The following is a 16505-nucleotide window of genomic DNA, read 5'->3' as shown; positions in this document are numbered from 1 at the left end:
GATTCTCCTGCTTCAGCCTCCCGAGTAACTGGGATTACTGGTGCCTGCCACCATGCCTAGCTAATTTTTATATTTTTAGTAGAGACAGGGTTTCACCATCTTGGCCAGGCTGGTCTTGAACTCCTGACCTCATGATCCACTTGCCTCGGCCTCCAAAAGTGCTGGGATTATGGGTGTGAGCTACTGTGCCTGGCCTATTTTTTGTTTTTTAGAGACAGGATCTTGCTATGTCGCCCAGGCTAGAGTGCAGTGGTGCCATCATACGTTACTGTAACCTCGAACTCCTGGGCCCAAGTGATCCTCCTTCCTCAGCCTCCTGAGTAACTAGTTCTGCAGGCACTGCCACAGCCAGATAACGTTTTTATTTTTTGTAGAAATGGAGTCTTGCTAAGTTGCTCAGTCTAGTCTTGAACTCCTGGCCTCAAGCAATCCTCCTGCCTCCTGCAGGATTACAGGTGTAAGCCACAGCACTCAGCCAACATTTTGGTGGTTATTTGTTTTTTGCCCCTATGCCGAAGTTCTTGGTTTAAAAGTATAATCTTTGTGCATACATTTTTGTGTCCTGCTTGTTTTTCACTTATTATAATTGTTTGTGTTGTTATGAGTTTTTATTTTTAAATCTGAATAATGGTGCATGCCTGCCACATAGTGGGCATTCAATAAATGAATAAGTTGATACTTTATTCATTTATTCATAAACATTAAGAATTACATTTTTAAAATATTTACTATTTTGATAGATGAGAAATGGAAACTTCTTTGATTTTTTAAAAAAACTGAGATCACTTTTATTTATCGAAGAGCAAAATAGTATATTAACAAAATATTAGCTGATAGAGAAATAACACCAGAAGAAGTCTTGTGCACGTGATTATCAGCTAAGTAACTAGTTGAAGTCAGGATATAAATCACTGCATAATTTTTCATGGAAAGACAGAATAAATTGATGAGGCCCTTAATAAAGAAATGGAAATGAAACCTTGCCCTTTGGAGAAACAGCACTCTGTAATTCCTATAGCCACCACCCTTCGTCAAAGAGAAACAGGGTTGTGACAATGGTCCCATGAGCCTGGACCTAGAACCCCCTTAAGCTTGTTTCTTGCTTGACTTTGCAGAGCAGACTCGGCATAACATAGAGGCCAGAGACTAATTTGACAATGGGAAGGTTAAAAACTTCATATCCTGGGCCCACTCTTTGACCTTGAGCCATTAGTTCCACAGTTTCTCTTGGCCTTTCATGTCTAAAAAAATGCCCACGTATTACTGTTACCACCTTGAGAGACGTGGCTGCTGCCATCAGTAGGTGAAAGGTGGTTTTGCTGCCTGAGATGGAAAGTCCCTAGCCAACACCTTATTTTCTGGCTGTATAAGACAGGCACCCAAAAAGCGAAGGGATGGAAGGACAGGCAGTCCAGCAGGTGACCATTTAGAACTTCATGCTATAAATGGTTTTGGATTTCCAAAGATGAAACAAGTCTCCCCAGCACAGGGCAGTTGCAGGTCACACCCCCAGGGCCTGACTGGTTTTATCAATCTGGCTGTTTGGGGTCAGTGCAAAGGACGTCCTCACCACCTGGATTGCATGTACACACAGATGGTGATGATTCTGATATACAGGAAATTGTCGTGAAACTACAGTCTCGCTTTTGCATAGCAACCTTTCACTTGTGGATCTGAAGGGCAAGATGCTTGTTGCCCACTGGACCAATCACTCTTGCTATTTAGGCCACAACAGTGCAGAAATGACTGGATGGAGTCCCACATCGCCTTGGTGCTGTTGTCCCAGTGGTAATGGCAGATGCTGTCCATCAGGCCCTCAGCTACCTGTACATTCAGCTTCTGTTCATAAACAAAGTGCAGGATGGCCAAAGTCACCTTAGCAAGGAGGATAATTAGCAGCAGAATGAACAAGGACATAAGCAGGCACCTGTTTTTCTTGACAGAGTCTACGCAGCCCAGGAAGGCAACCACTGTGATAATGGAGCCCATGATGAGATGACAAGCTCATTGCCCAGCGTGAGGGAGGGGAGCTTATGGAAGAGCACTCCCAAGCTGTTGTGGGTCAGCGGGTACATCCCCTAAAAGTGCAGGAGCCACATAACCGAAAGAGCAAGCTGGGCTGTGCGCAGTGGCTCACGCTTGTAATCCCAGGACTTTGGGAGGCTGAGGTGGCAGGATTGCTTGAGACCAGCCTGGGCAACATAGTGAGACCCTGACTCTACATAAAAATTTTTTTTTAATTAGCTGGGTGTGGTGGTGCCTGTGCATGCCTATGGTCCCAGCTACTTGGGAGGCTGAGGTGGGAGATTGCTTGAGCCCAGAAGTTCAAGCTGCAGTGAGCTATGATGGAGCCACTGCACTCCAGCCTGGGAGATAGAGCAAGATCCTGTCTCAAAAAAAGAAAGAAAGAACGAGCGAAAGAGAGAGAGAGAGAAAGAGAGAAAGAAAAAGAAAAACAGGACATACTTCCACAATTTCAAGCTACTCGTGCCCATGCTGGGATATTCTGGCCCTTTTTCAGGCACTAGTCCTCAGCCCTTCAGAGAGAATTTGTGATTATCCTTCAGATGGCCAAGACAAGGCTGGTAACATTCATGTCTAGGGTTATTTCAAAACTTATTTGATGTTCGAAACTAGCATTACAACTTTACTATTGAGGATAATTTTTTAAATGTGTTTATTGATCAACTGTATTTTCTTTTTTGTGAATTTTTCTTTTCAAATATTTTGTCCATTTATCTATTGTAAACTTGATTTTAATGAACTCATTATAATTAAAATTTATTAGTAAGACTTTTATGATTTTTGTTTTTAAAATAAGTGTTGGGCTGGGCACAGTGGCTCATGCCTGTAATCCTAGCACTTTGGGAGGCCAACGTGGGTGAATTGCATGAGCTCAGGAGTTCCAGACCAGCTTGGGCAACATGAAACACCAGCTCTATAAAAAATACAAAAATTAGCTGGGCATGGTGGCGTGCACCTGTAGTCCCAGCTACCCAGAGGCTGAAGTGCCAGGATTGCTTGAGCCTGGGAGGTCAATGTTGAAGTGAGCCACGGCTGCACCACTGTACTCCATCCTGGGTGACACAGAGAGAATCTGTCTCAAGAAAATAAAACAAAAGTAAAAAGTAAGTGTCATCAAATTAAGAAACAATTGGCAAAACGAAAGTAAATCTTTGTAATCACAGAGAGAAAAAAATCAAGCAGAGATAAATGTTAGTTCAAATAGTAAATGATGCCATCTAGTGGAAAATTTACTTTGACTCATTTCTTTGGATTACAGGTTCATAAATTTCAATCCCCCCAAATTTGGAATTGATGGGTTTTGTTAAAATACATAGTCCAGCCCCTCTTCTGCCTAAAGATTTCTAACTTCATGTGTGTGATAATCCAAGAATTGTATTTCAATAGTATCCATATTGGAAATTAGAAAAATTCCATTTCAGTTAAAAAGAGTGTTCCAGAAGTACCTTGTGCTTTCCCTTTACATCAGAATGTTTCCTAGTTTCGCCATAATAAATAATTTTATTGCTAACAACATTGTTTAGATGGTTAGCCCCTGTACTGTTTTACTTGAATTGTTTTATTTAGTCTGTTCAAACACCATAAGTTACATACTATTATTATTGTATTTCACAAGTGAGAAGGTTGAGGGGGAGAACTTAAGTAGCTTCTTCAAGGTCACACAGGTATACTGTATCTGAGCTCAGAAACCATCAGGTTATTGTGCACAGGCCTATGTGACAGGAAAGGTCATAGTCATGTGAACAGTGACAAGGGACTAACTTTTAAAAGCCCAGTTCCAGTCCCATGATCCTATACTATCATCTACATTTAGCTTAGTATACTATGGGCAGAAATGAATCGTATTACTAAGGGCTATTTAGGGACATTTTGCTTTGATATGTTGCAACTTAATACGCACATAGTGACAGTCATACATTCAGATGTTCCTTAAATATTGGTTGTTGATTTCTGGTGTTATAAATTTGAGGATGTTTTCAATACTTTGCTGTTACTCTCTATTCTTCCCCTAAATAAAGTAAACGGAATTGCCTCAAACAGTCTATGTGGAGGCAAACTGAAACTAATTTATTTATAACTGGTTAGAAAACCCAGTTGATAGAGATCTGTCAGCCAAGCTAGCTGAGGCTTAAGCGTGGGTGCCTTCCCCTACCCAAAAAGGGCCAAGGGTTGGGCCCACTCAGCGCTGGCAGAAGTCAAGCGCTGTTTCTCCTTAAGCAGAAACTTATCTTTCCTACAGTTCACCCCTTCCCTTGAGCCCAAAGTATCAACTGACTTCAACTGAAAAATTAATTCCTGCTACTGCCCTAGTCGGAAATAGTGTGAAGGTGACATAGGAACTTTACAGTAGTTTCCCTTGAGGGTAAGTCCTGATAACTGCCCTGTTCTCTAGGCCGTTAGTGTCTAGGGGGTGAGTCCTGATAACTGCCCTATTCTCTAGTCCCTTACTGACTCTAATAACGGAAAGTTACGACTATGAAAGATTTCTTTGTGGGGGAAGGAAGGTGTGGCAACCAGAGACTTTCATTATCTCTTAAATATCTATCCAGTAGAAGTGTTTCCTTTTTGGTATCCTATAAGCTACATTAACCTTAGAAAATCTCCTGAGCATTAGTGAACAAAGAACATCAAAAAATGAACCTTTTTTTTTTTTAAAAAAAACAGGATGGCCCAAAAAACAAATAGATAAAAAATTAGGATGAACGCATAAACATTTCTCAATTTATTTTTACATTGGAGTGGGAGAGAAATTTGAAAATATAAACATATTTTTGTATTCTTTCCTTCCAGCCCCAGGAACTCAAAGTGTGAAATGATAATGCCCAGAGATGCAAAAAAAAGTTCAGGTTGATATTCAGCAGAACGGAGGGAAAAAATGGATGACTAACAAGAAACTTTGAGTCTTTGGACATGGAAAAACTAGATGAAATAAAAATAAAAATAGACAACATTAATGGAGCACTAATTTGTGCCAGGCACTTTTCTAAATGTTCTTCGAATGCACAATCACATTTATCCCCTAGCTTGAGAGAACAAGGTAGGTACAATTATTAATCTTATACAGATAAGGAAAATGAGCAGTTAAGTCATTTGCCGAAGTAATCCGGCTACTAAACTGTGGACAGGAAACCAAGCTGTCAGGCCCCAGAGCCCAAGTTCCCTTCTACTACACTGTAAGAAAGAGATCTAACATGCGTCACTTCCTCGGAGAGTCAGAAGCAAACCTGGGGTACAAATTCACTGAATGGATCACCCATTTGACAGACATCTGCCTGTGACACAGTTATTTAGGCCCTTTGCGGCCTCTAAGTTCATTGATAGAAGTAAATTAGTTGTGCTTGATTACGCAAATACTTCACAATGACTGGGTCTCAGGCAGGAAGAATTTATATATTTTGGAGGGTCAGAGGCCTAGGCCATTCCTTCCAGGTTCTCACTTTTTTTAATGAGACAGAAAAAAGCCAAACAAGGTTACAGAAACTAATGGTATAGTAAAGACGTACATGAAAGAAATGAACGCTTTCAATACATCCATGGCAATACATTCAATGCAATACATGACAGTGTGTTTGAAACTTCATTGGAGGTAACCACGTAGGTCCAAGCCTAACTCCCTACAACTCTGAGATCTGGCCACTGGCTTCCTAGCATCTCTGCCACAGGCCCCGGTGAAAACCCAGACACCTCGACTTAAACACTGGTTTAGTTTGTAGTCTGGTAAGGCGGCGGGGCACCCACCAGAGGCCTCTGCCCTGGGGCTGTCCTACGGCCTGCAGATGACGTCCGTGGGAAAAGCAGTCGGAGCAGGAGCACCCTCGGAACCTAAGCGCCCGCCCCGCCTACTCCCCGGCAGCGTTTCCCAGAGCACCAGGGGGCGGGGCCTGGCCGGCTGGCTTGGACGAACGCTAAGCCAGGAGCTCGGCCCCGGCTGGCGGAGGCGCAGTGAGGCCTGGTCTCCGGCTGCTAGACCATGCTGAGCGGAGCACGCGGCAGGCTCGCCTCAGCGCTGCGAAGAACTAGCGCAGCGCCGTACGCGGTCGCCTGTAGGTGTCTGCACGCGTCGGGGTCGCGGCCTTTGGCCGACCAGAGCAACAAGACGGAGGAGCCGCCTCGCGCCTTCGATCCGGCGCTGCTGGAGTTCCTGGTGTGCCCGCTCTCCAAGAAGCCGCTCAGGTGACTCGCTGGCCCTGGCCTTTCCTTTGCAGCTTCCGGGTGGGCGGAAAGGGAGCGGTGGACCGCGGCCTGTCGCAGCCACTGGGGCCTTGTAGGTCGGTCAAGTACTCTCCGCTGCCATATTCTGGACTCTGTCCCCGCCGGGCGCACGCACCTCCCGCTGCGGCGGGCAGAACGGGGGAGGCCGGAGGCCAGGGGAGCCGCGTCCCACATCTTCCAGAGCACATAGCCAGCCTGCCGGAATGGCTCGAAGCGGTTTAGGGTTCGCTACCGGCTGCTCTTTGCAATCACCCGGGGACCGTTTTAAAAATGCCGATTCCCCTGCAGCCCCCAAGACGGGCAGACTTGGAATGCTCGGGGGATGGGACCTGAACATTTGTATTTTCTTTTTTTCCTTTTAAGAGACAGGGTGCCCCCCTACGCTGCGCAGACTGGCCTAGAACTCCCACCTCAGCCTCCTCAGGAGTCGGGAGACAGGCGCCGCCCCCACGCCCAGCTTATTTGTGTTCTTAAATGGTCCCTAAATGATTTCTTACGTACCACCAGGTTCATGAACTACTGCGATTCAGGACAAGTCCAAAGCCTTCCGGTTTTTAAGCCAAGATAATGAAAAGTATTGTACCCTCCAGATTCTTGTGAAAGTGTCTTGTACAACTGGTGTCTGACAATCTTAAGCAATTCAGCTGTGTATGCTGCCTGGTGGCTCTTAGTTGTGGCGTAGCAGGTTTCGTAGAAGCCTCTTTAACCTAGTTTTTGGGAAGACAGCTCTACAGTTTCCAAGCTCCCCTAAATGGAATATTGACAACACTAACGCTAGTATTACAAATCGCATAAACGAAACACCAAAACGTTGTAGTGGTTATCTTTGAGTGGTAGATTGCTAGCAATTTTTCATATTTCTTTTTTCCCATAATAAACATACTCAGTTTTCTCAAACCTTGAAATTATTTGATTTGCGTTTATAACTAGCTCATTGCAGACTTACTGCTTTCCAAAGTTTCCTCATTTCTGCCCTCTCACCTTTTCCAGTGATTTCCTTCTAATGGATTAGTTAAGTTTCTCTACTTAGCATTTATTTAAAACGAAGAAGTTGATTTTTCTCTTGTGTTTATTCCAGTAGTAAATTAACAGGGATGATTTGGGGGTTAACCAAAGTAATGAAGGAATATTTGGATAAGAGAGGGGGATCTTTTCTGACTAGTATGAAAAAAAAATTAAGGAATAACTTGTGAATAAGGTGAAAAAGAGAATATGAGAGAAACTGACTAAAATGGGAATAATTATAGATTCTAAGAGAATTTTTCTAAGATAAAAGGTTGAATTGGCTATCGTTGCTTTTAATTAAAGAAGACTATTCTGGGATTAACTCCATACCAAGAATTGGATAAATGGTGGTATTTGTTGAAAATCAGGCTCTTCAATTATTTTATTTTTCCACAACTCATTTTGTTCTTTTTTTTTTTTTCCACCCCAGGTATGAAGCATCAACAAATGAATTGATTAATGAAGAGTTGGGAATAGCTTATCCAGTCATTGATGGGATTCCTAATATGATACCACAGGCAGCTAGGATGACGCATCAAAGTAAGAAGCAGGAAGAAGTGGAGCAGCGCTAGTTCATAATTAAAAAAATAAAACGCCAACAGCCAACTTTTCTTAGTACCATATACCTTTTAAAACACAGTGGCAGGTAATAAGTGGAAGAGAAGAATGTTTCTGTCTCTTCCTACATTGACTGTTCTTATTCCACTGGTTTCTTTAACAGGACTGTTCTACTCAGCCTCTGTGGAAGAAAACTTCCCGCAGGGCTGCACTAGCACAGCCAGCCTTTGCTTTTACAGCCTGCTCTTGCCTATTACCATACCAGTGTATGTATTCTTCCACCTTTGGACTTGGATGGGTATTAAACTCTTCAGGCATAATTGATGCAACTAGAGTCAATATGCTGTATGTATTAATGGTGGTTCTTGGGCATCTATCTCTGAAAGCTCAAATAGATGGAATTGAGTTTGTGGGAAAGAGGCTTTGCTTTGTGCATATCAGGCTTAGGACTGTGGGAGGCTTAAGTTGCAGATGCTTCTTTTATTGTGCTCTTGTTCTGCCCTTGTTTTTTGAAGGCTCTGACTTATAACTGCTGTATCAGAAGAAACATTTTGACAGTGTCTTGTTGGAGATAAACATCCGTAATTGACATGTGATGACTATTTCTTATTCCATTCATCTAAGAGTCATTGAAATTTTGTTTTGCTTGTTTGTTTAGCTTCAAGGTCTTTGGTAAAGTCACATGTTAGGGATGACTGAAATAATTCCAGAGGAGTGATGTTGGAATAGTCCCTGTAAGGGAGAGAAATGCATTTGAACGAATGTGATACAAAACCACATAATCAAATAGAAATTTCATGTACTTAAAAAAATTGAGTTTGTAAAATTACCTTCATTTCTTTGACATTAAATGCTTATATTAGCAATAAAGATGTTGACACTTTCCCATAAAAAATAAACCAGTTTGTAATCATTTGTTTTGTTTATTTGTTTGAACACAGAAGTGTTATTGATACTAAGGGAAGTTGTAAAACTGCACTAAATGTAGCTGTGTTTAGAGAGGTACTTAATACCTAAAATAGAATCATTTCCTAGGAAAGTAGGGGGTGGGAAGACTTGCAAGTAGTGGATTGTGCCCTGTTGAGCTTAGAGCCATATTTTGAGCCACATTTCAGTTTATTTTCCCAGGACACTGAATAACACCACTAAGGGCATGAGCATCAACACATTAATAGCCTCTGATTTTCCAGAACTTTCAGTAAGACTAATCGAGCATAGTACAATACTTCTGAAGTATAGTGTGTTTCAGTAGTTAGTGTGTTTCAGTAGTTAACCCAGAGAAACCTAAGAACCGAATACAAACTTTATTTTTATTGGAATCTTATGTTAACGGAAACCTTAAACAGTGATTCTTCTGCATCAAAAAATTAAAACATGTTAGATGTGTTTTCTTTTGAATTAATTCAGGGTATACTGTAGTATAAATGGCATGTTAAAATTACCCTATGGCAACATACAGATAACCTGGAAGACTGCAGGTTCCCAGGTATTTCCTGAAGAGTTGTTCTTTTCAGTTAACCCTAGCTCTCACACTTAACCAAGTTAGGGAAAAGGAAACAATTCTGAAAAACAAGTATGTACTCTATCTCAAGAAGTCAATTTCAATTTCAGCTTTTGGGGAAGTTGAGTGTTTGACCATTTTAGGAAACACTGACACGCATGCCCTTGGGGAGTTTAGTATTTAACACCATCCTCTCACTAATATAATTTATTTAGCTATCAGTTGTTATAGTATAAACATACACCAGGTACAATTATAAACATAGTGCTGTGTCTTCAATCTTATAACCCTAAGGAGTAGGTAATATTAGCACCATTTTACAGATAAGGAAACAAGCAGAGAGATTAAGTGACTTGCCCAAGGTAACATAGCTAATAATTGGATTGAAATGTAAACCATCTAGCCATCTGGCTTCAGTCTTAACTACCATGCCATGTGCCACTTTATTTTGTACTATTTGGTCCTTTCTATTTACAAGAACAACAAGAATCAAAATGCTTAGTTTCTAATTTTTATTCAAGACTGGACTAGGTGACCACCCCTCCACTTTTTTTTTTTTTTTTTTTTGAGACAGGATCTCACTGTGTTGCCCAGGCTGGAGTGCAGTGGCATGGTACGATCATGGCTCACTGCAGGCTCCACCTCCTGAGTCAAGTGATTTTCCCACCTCAGCCTCCCAAGTAGCTGGGACTACAGTCATCTGCCACCATGCCCGGCTAATTTTTTTTGTATTTTTTTGTAGACATGGGGTTTCACCATGTTGTCCAGGCTGGTCTCAACTCCTGGGCTCAAGCGATCCACCCGCCTCGGTCCCCCAAAGTGCTGCGATTACAGGAGTGAGTCGCTACACCCAGCCAGTGCCCTTCTTACTGCTTAAGGCACCATACACTTTATTCTAGCACTTAACCTTGTGCGGCAATTGTGTGGTTTTTGTCTCCTGTCTATACAGTAAATGCTGAACGTTTTAAATCTAATGTTTAGCACAGAGCAGGCAGTAAGTGCCTCCTGAATGAACACATGGCTCTGAGAAGCCTTATAACTTCAGCCAAGTTACTTAGCATTCTGGGCCTCATTTTTAGGGCCAAAAAGTCCTTACCCTTGTTTCATAAAATGGTGAGGCTCAAATAAAATTTTATATGTGAGGGTACTTTGTAAAGAACTAAGTGATACTTCTAGAGACCATGTAAGGAACTTTGTGAACCCATTCGCCAGTGAAACAAGCCTAACTAGTGAAAATTATAAACAAAACAACCATTTAAACAGTCTGGAAATTGTCCTAAGGGCATACAGCTCATTAAATGAAGAAACATTCAAGGAAACCTACTGAAACTTAATAAGAACAGCAAGTTTTTGTCATCTGACCCAGCAACCATTTCTTTTTTGCTCCCTTTCAGCTCAGCAATGGCCACTCCAGGAGGGTGCAGTCAAGAACACAGGGCTCGCTCTTCCCCCAGCTCCTAGTTGAGGGTTATGGTACCTCCAAGGAGGCACAGGCCATCAGCATAGTAAAGGTAATTATGCAATTATAAAAGACAGTATAAATGCGTATTTCGTCATTCTTCTTTATAGGGCAATTACAGAAAAAAACCATGTATACGCAAGATGCATTGTATTTGGGAGCCTGTAACATAGATAACATATTTAGTGTTAACATCACAAAGGAAATGGAGGTAAGCAAAGGTGTATTTGCAGTACGAAAATGATACCAGATAGTAACTTGAATTCATAGAAATACATGAAGAGAACCATAAGAGGTAAATAATATTAATGTAATGAATGCTATAAATATATACTTGCTCTCCTTTTCTCAGTTTAAGAGACATCAGATTATATAAAATAATTATAACTAAGTGTTGAGTTTGTAACATACAGATGTGATTACATAACAATAGCACAGCAAGAGGGAAAAAGGAATTGCGCGCTTGCTGTGTGGCTAGGTCAAATAATGCTTCTATATCTTACCGACACTTTTTGTTGTTGTTGTTTGAGATGGAATCTCACTCTCACCCAGGCTGGAGTGCAGTAGCATGATCTCTGCTCACTGCAACCTCTGCCTCCTGGGTTCAAGTGATTCTCCTGCCTCAGCCTCCCCAGTAACTGGGATTACAGGGGTGCAACCATCACACCTGGCTAATTTTTGTATTTTTAGTAGAGGCGAGGTTTCACCGAGTTGGCCAGCCTGGTCCTGAACTCCTGACCTCAAATGATCCACCCTCCTCTGCCTCCCAAAGTGCTGGGATTACAGGAGTGAGCCACCATGCCCAGCCTCTCATTGACATTCTTATGAACAGATCAGCAGTTTTAAAAGACCTCGTAAGCCTTCATACACTGCTGGTGAGAATTTAAAACGTTGCAGCTTCTTTGGAAAACAGCAACACCACAAAAGGTCAAATGTAGAGTTGCCACATGACCCAGCAATTTCACTCCCAGGTATATACTCAAGAGAAGTGAGAACTTAAGTACTCACAATAGTTTGTATGCAAATGTTCATAGCAGCATCATTTAGAATAGCCAAAAAGCAGAAACAACCCAAACGTCCATAAACTGATGAATGGATAGATAAAATGTAATATGAATATAATGAAATAATATTTGGCAATATAAAGTAATAAAGTAGTGATGCATGCTAGACTATGGATGAACCTTGCAAACATTATGCTAAGTCGTAGAAGCCAGTTACGATAGGTCACATAGTCTGATTTCATTTATTTGAAATGTCCATAATAGTCAATCTCTAGAGACAGACAGTAGATTAGTAGCTGCATAGAGCTGGAGAAGAAGGGGGAGATTGTGCAGTTTTGGCTAAAGGATACAAGGTTTATCTTTGGGGTGATAAAAATATTCTAAAATGGACTATGGTGGCACTTTGGGAGGCCAAGGTGGGAGGCTCACTTGAGCCCAGGAGTTTGAGACCAGCCTGGGCAACATAGGGAGACCCTGTCTCTACAAAAATTAAAAACAAATAAAAAAATTAGCTGGGCATGGTGGTGTGTGCCTGTGGTCCCAGCTACTCAGGAGGCTGAGGTGGGAGGATCCAGCCCAGGAGTCAAGGATGTGGTGAGCCATGATCATGCCACTGCACTCCAGCCTGGGCAACCCAGCAAGACCTTGTCTCAAAACAAACAAACAAAAAAAAAAAAACAAAAAAAAAACCCAAACAGAAAATTTGACTATGGTGATGCTTGCACAATTCTGTGAAGATACTAAAAACCATTGAGTTATACACTATATATGGCTGAGTTACATGCTATGTGAATTATATCTCAATAAAGTTGTTAGAGGAAAATTTAAAAAGCAGTATCTCAGTGTCCAGCCTAAGGCTCAGTGGTTCCAGGTCACTTGCTGGAGGTCAGATGCTGGTTAGAGGCATGGCCAAAAGTGAATGCAGGTCTTACGCCTTCTAAATTTTGTCCACCCATTGTGCTACTTCTAGTGACCCTATGAAATATGACACCCTGTATTGGGAATTCAACAGGTTTCTACTGTTCCTTCCCAAGCTTCTCACTAGCAAATCATCCTGGCTTCATATCTGTTCATAGGGACACAAGCTGACCATTACGTAGCTCATGCGGCACGCCAGGGCTTTGACCCCACCACTTCCATCTGTTGCACTGTAAACTCACCATGAGGAACACTGTCTTATTCCTACATTAGTGAAACTCTTCCCCACTCCTCCTGCTCAATAATTCACTGACTTCATAATGCCAGGGGACCTATTGCTTCCTTAGAGACTCTTAACAAGGTTCTCTTTGTAAGTGTCCTCAACTGCATCCCTGACAAATCATCTTTAACCACCTATTAATGAGATCCTTCCCACCAGCTCTAAATGAGAAATTCCCATCCTGAGGGAGCAAAACCTGGCCTATTGTATGACCTACTCTCCTTCTTTATTTGCTGCCGATCCTGCAAAGGAGGGGATTGGTTTTGTTTTGTTTTGTTTTGTTTTGTTTTTGAGACATAGGCTCGCTCCCGGGTTCACGCCATTCTCCTGCCTCAGCCTCCCAAGTAGCTGGGACTACAGGCCCCCGCCACCACGTGGGTATTTTTTGTAGAGACGGGATTTCACCTTGTTAGGCAGGATGGTCTCGATCTCCTGACCTTGTGATCCGCCCACCTCGGCCTCCCAAAGTGCTGGGATTACAGGCATGAGGCACTGCGCCTGGCCCAAATAAGGGAATTTTAAGGAGGCCCCTCTGAACTTGAGACTGCATCTGTAAGATGAAAATTACGATACCTACTTCCAGACCAAGGGAGAGTTTTAAGTTAGGTAGAAAATGTGAGACTATCTAGGAGAGCCACGAGCCACAGTAGATTCTCCCTACTGTGTGTAGTGGTGGAGAAAGCCTGTCCACTATTCCAAGTTTTGTCCCTCTTAGTGAAATGCTCCATTTGGAGGCGATTGTTGTCTTCTGCATTGGCCACTAGATGGCACTTTTGGTTAACTCATGGGACCAATGGCCACTGAGCCCTCAGAAGGAAGCAGAAAGAGAACTGCACTGGTGAAATGCAGAGCTAGGTAGCATCCAGCAGAATGCCATGAGAGCCGAAGTGAATCCTGAAAAATGAATAGGAATAACCAAGACAGAGGAGGAGGCAGAATTGAAGAGAGGAGGTGAGGAAGAGGGAGAGATAGTAGTGCAATGGGAAGAGGGTTCCAGGCAAAAGAAAAAGCATGTGTGAAGACACAGAGAAGAGACTGGCCCATTCAGGAAACTGAAATAGAATCATGGGCTGCTTAATGATGTTTCCATTAACAGACCACATATACAACCCATAAGATTATATGAGGAGCTAAAAATTCCTGTCACCTAGTAGCATCATAGCTGCCATAAGGTTGTAAAGCAATTGCTTTATGTTTTTAATAAATGTGGTGTAGCCTAAGTGTACAGTGTTTATAAGGTCTACAGTGGTATAATGTCCTAGGCCTTCACATTCACTCACCACTCACTCACTGACTCACTCAGAGCAACTTTCAGTCCTGCAAGCTCCATTCATGCTAAGTACCATTTTTAAAAAATCTTTTATATCATATTTTTACTGTACCTTTTCTATTTTTAGATACACAAATATCGACCATTGTGTTACAATTGCCTACATTGTTCAGTACAGTACACATGCTGTACAGGTTTGTAACATCATGCAAACATCACAGTGTACTTACAAACACAGCGTGTAAGTGTACTCTGTGATGTTTACACAGTAACAAAATCTCCCAAACAGTGGGAGATGAGGCTGGAGCTGTACACAGGGCACATCAGGAAGGATTTGGGAGCTGTAATAATAGTGTCAGTGAAATCGGAATTTATTGCCTGACTTTTAAATTATTTGGATTTGTGCAGCTGATAAACACTATGGTTATTTTTCCCATAAAAAAGGAAAAAGATAAAAAAGCACTTGCAGCGTACCAGAGGGTTTGTGTGTTACAGATCCCTGCTGTGGCAAGTGTTCATACTTACAGTACAGTAACCACTTGTCACGTGTAGATATTGAGTACTAGAAATGTGACTGTGACTGAGAACCTTTTAAATGTATTGAATTTTTATTAAAGAGCCCATATAGCACAGCACAGTTCTAGACTGTTTTTCCCACTGCTGCCAATGAATGTATTCACTTTTCAAAATTCCTCAAAGACTAAGCCTTATGTACAGAGGAGTCCAATTTATTGGACAGTGCAGATAAAGATTTCCAGCTTCACAGCAAGCTCTGCTGGACAGTGTTGGTCTAGATATAGGGAGACCAATTGAGAGGCTAATGAAGTGATGGGACAAGAGATGATTTTTTTTTTTTTTTTTTTTTTTTTGAGACTGAGTCTTGTTCTGTCACCCAGGCTGGAGTGCAGTGGCACAATCTTGGCTCACTGCAACCTCCGCCTCTCGAGTTCAAGCAATTCTCCTGCCTCAGCTCCCTGAGTAGCTGGGATTACAGGCACCCACCACCATACCCAGCTAATTATTGTATTTTTGGTAGAGACGGGGGTTTCACCATGTTGGCCACGCTGGTCTCGAACTCCTGACCTCAGGTGACCCACCCGCCTCGATGTCCCAAAGTGCTGGGATTACAGGTGTGAGCCACTGCGTCCAGCCAGTAGATGATGATCTTGAACTTTGAGCACTGGCAGTAGTGGGGTTACAGAGATGTTAAAACTAGAATTATTAGAACTTGACTTGAATGTGGAATGTGGTAAAAAAGAGGGAGAAATGGAAGATGACTGTAGGCTTCTTCTTGAAGATATTGGTGGGATCACTCCAAGCTGTGAAATATAGAAAAACATTTTTGGACTAAAAAATGACAATTTTCTCCTTGCAAATGTTGAGATTAAAGAGCCAAGGGGCATACAGGTAGTGACATAGACTATGTAGAAAAATGGCTATGGTGCTGGAATATATGAATTCCTGTAGGTCAGAGGTATAGCTCCAGGTATCACAGGCAGACCTCATCTATCAGCTTAAAGAGGAGACACTTTAGCCATGGGCTCAGTAATAACTGAAGCCATAGACTTGATCAGGAGTCCAGGGGTTGAGGGTGTAAGGATACAAAGGAAATGGAAAATAAGCCAAGAAAAGGAGAGCAGTAATCAAAGGCTTCAAGTGTGGTACAAATGATTTAAGATGGAAATAACAAGTTTCTGTTGATATTTGCAACAAAAACAGTCATCTGTGGCTTTTACTGGAGCAGTCTGAGCGGGAGAAGTGGGGGACTGGAGGGCAGATCACAGTGTCACGGAGATATTAAGGCTGGAATTTCCTAATTATAGATTTTTAGGAAAAAACAAGGAAGAAGGGAAAGGGGGATATATAATGGAAGAGGGAAATTCTAAAATGTATTATCTTAATGGCAGAAATGTGGATATAGAAGAGCCTGTGGTAAAGCAATTGAAGATTAGAAGACATAGGAAAGCTGGCTGGGCATAGTGGCTCACGCCTGTAATCCCAGCACTTTGGGAGGCCAAAGTTGGTGGATCACCTGAGGCCAGGAGTTGAGATCAGCTTGGGCAACATGGCCAAACCCCGTCTCTACCAAAAATATAAAAATTAGCTGGGTGTGGTGTGCATGCCTGTAATTCCAGCTACTTGAGAGGCTGAGGCATGAGAATCCCTTGAACCCAGGAAGCAGAGGTTGTGGAGAGGCAGAGGTTGTGGTGGGCCTGCATTGCACTATTGCATTCCAGCCTGGGCAATAGAGCGAGGCTCTGTCTCAAAAAAAC

The 16505-nt window shown here is 42.2% G+C and overlaps 2 protein-coding genes, 1 long non-coding RNA gene and 1 pseudogene across 3 annotated transcripts; 2 read left to right on the top strand and 2 right to left on the bottom strand.

Moving 5' to 3' along the window:
• Positions 1 to 1501: 1501 nt before the first annotated feature.
• Positions 1502 to 2075, bottom strand: LOC111528666 (annotated as a pseudogene).
• A 2643-nt stretch (positions 2076 to 4718) lies between these two features.
• On the bottom strand, positions 4719 to 5885 carry LOC111528669. Its single transcript, XR_002727110.1, has 2 exons — positions 5764 to 5885; positions 4719 to 4944 (listed from the first exon to the last, which is right to left on the bottom strand). It is a non-coding gene; the product is annotated as an uncharacterized LOC111528669 (long non-coding RNA).
• PYURF (PIGY upstream reading frame) lies at positions 5879 to 8699 on the top strand. The gene is made up of 2 exons (XM_023195422.3): positions 5879 to 6198; positions 7673 to 8699. The coding sequence occupies exons 1-2, from the start codon at positions 5996 to 5998 to the stop codon at positions 7812 to 7814; spliced, it is 345 nt and encodes a 114-aa protein (XP_023051190.2). The 5' UTR covers positions 5879 to 5995; the 3' UTR covers positions 7815 to 8699.
• PIGY (phosphatidylinositol glycan anchor biosynthesis class Y) lies at positions 5900 to 8699 on the top strand. Its single transcript, XM_023195424.2, has 2 exons — positions 5900 to 6198; positions 7673 to 8699. The coding sequence occupies exon 2, from the start codon at positions 7909 to 7911 to the stop codon at positions 8122 to 8124; it is 216 nt and encodes a 71-aa protein (XP_023051192.1). The 5' UTR covers positions 5900 to 6198; positions 7673 to 7908; the 3' UTR covers positions 8125 to 8699.
• Positions 8700 to 16505: the final 7806 nt, after the last annotated feature.

The sequence above is a fragment of the Piliocolobus tephrosceles genome, chromosome 3 (assembly GCF_002776525.5).
Source record: "Piliocolobus tephrosceles isolate RC106 chromosome 3, ASM277652v3, whole genome shotgun sequence".
NCBI lineage: Eukaryota > Metazoa > Chordata > Mammalia > Primates > Cercopithecidae > Piliocolobus > Piliocolobus tephrosceles.
The sequence above is the reverse complement of the archived record's forward strand: the minus strand, read 5'-3'. Positions and strand labels throughout refer to the sequence as shown.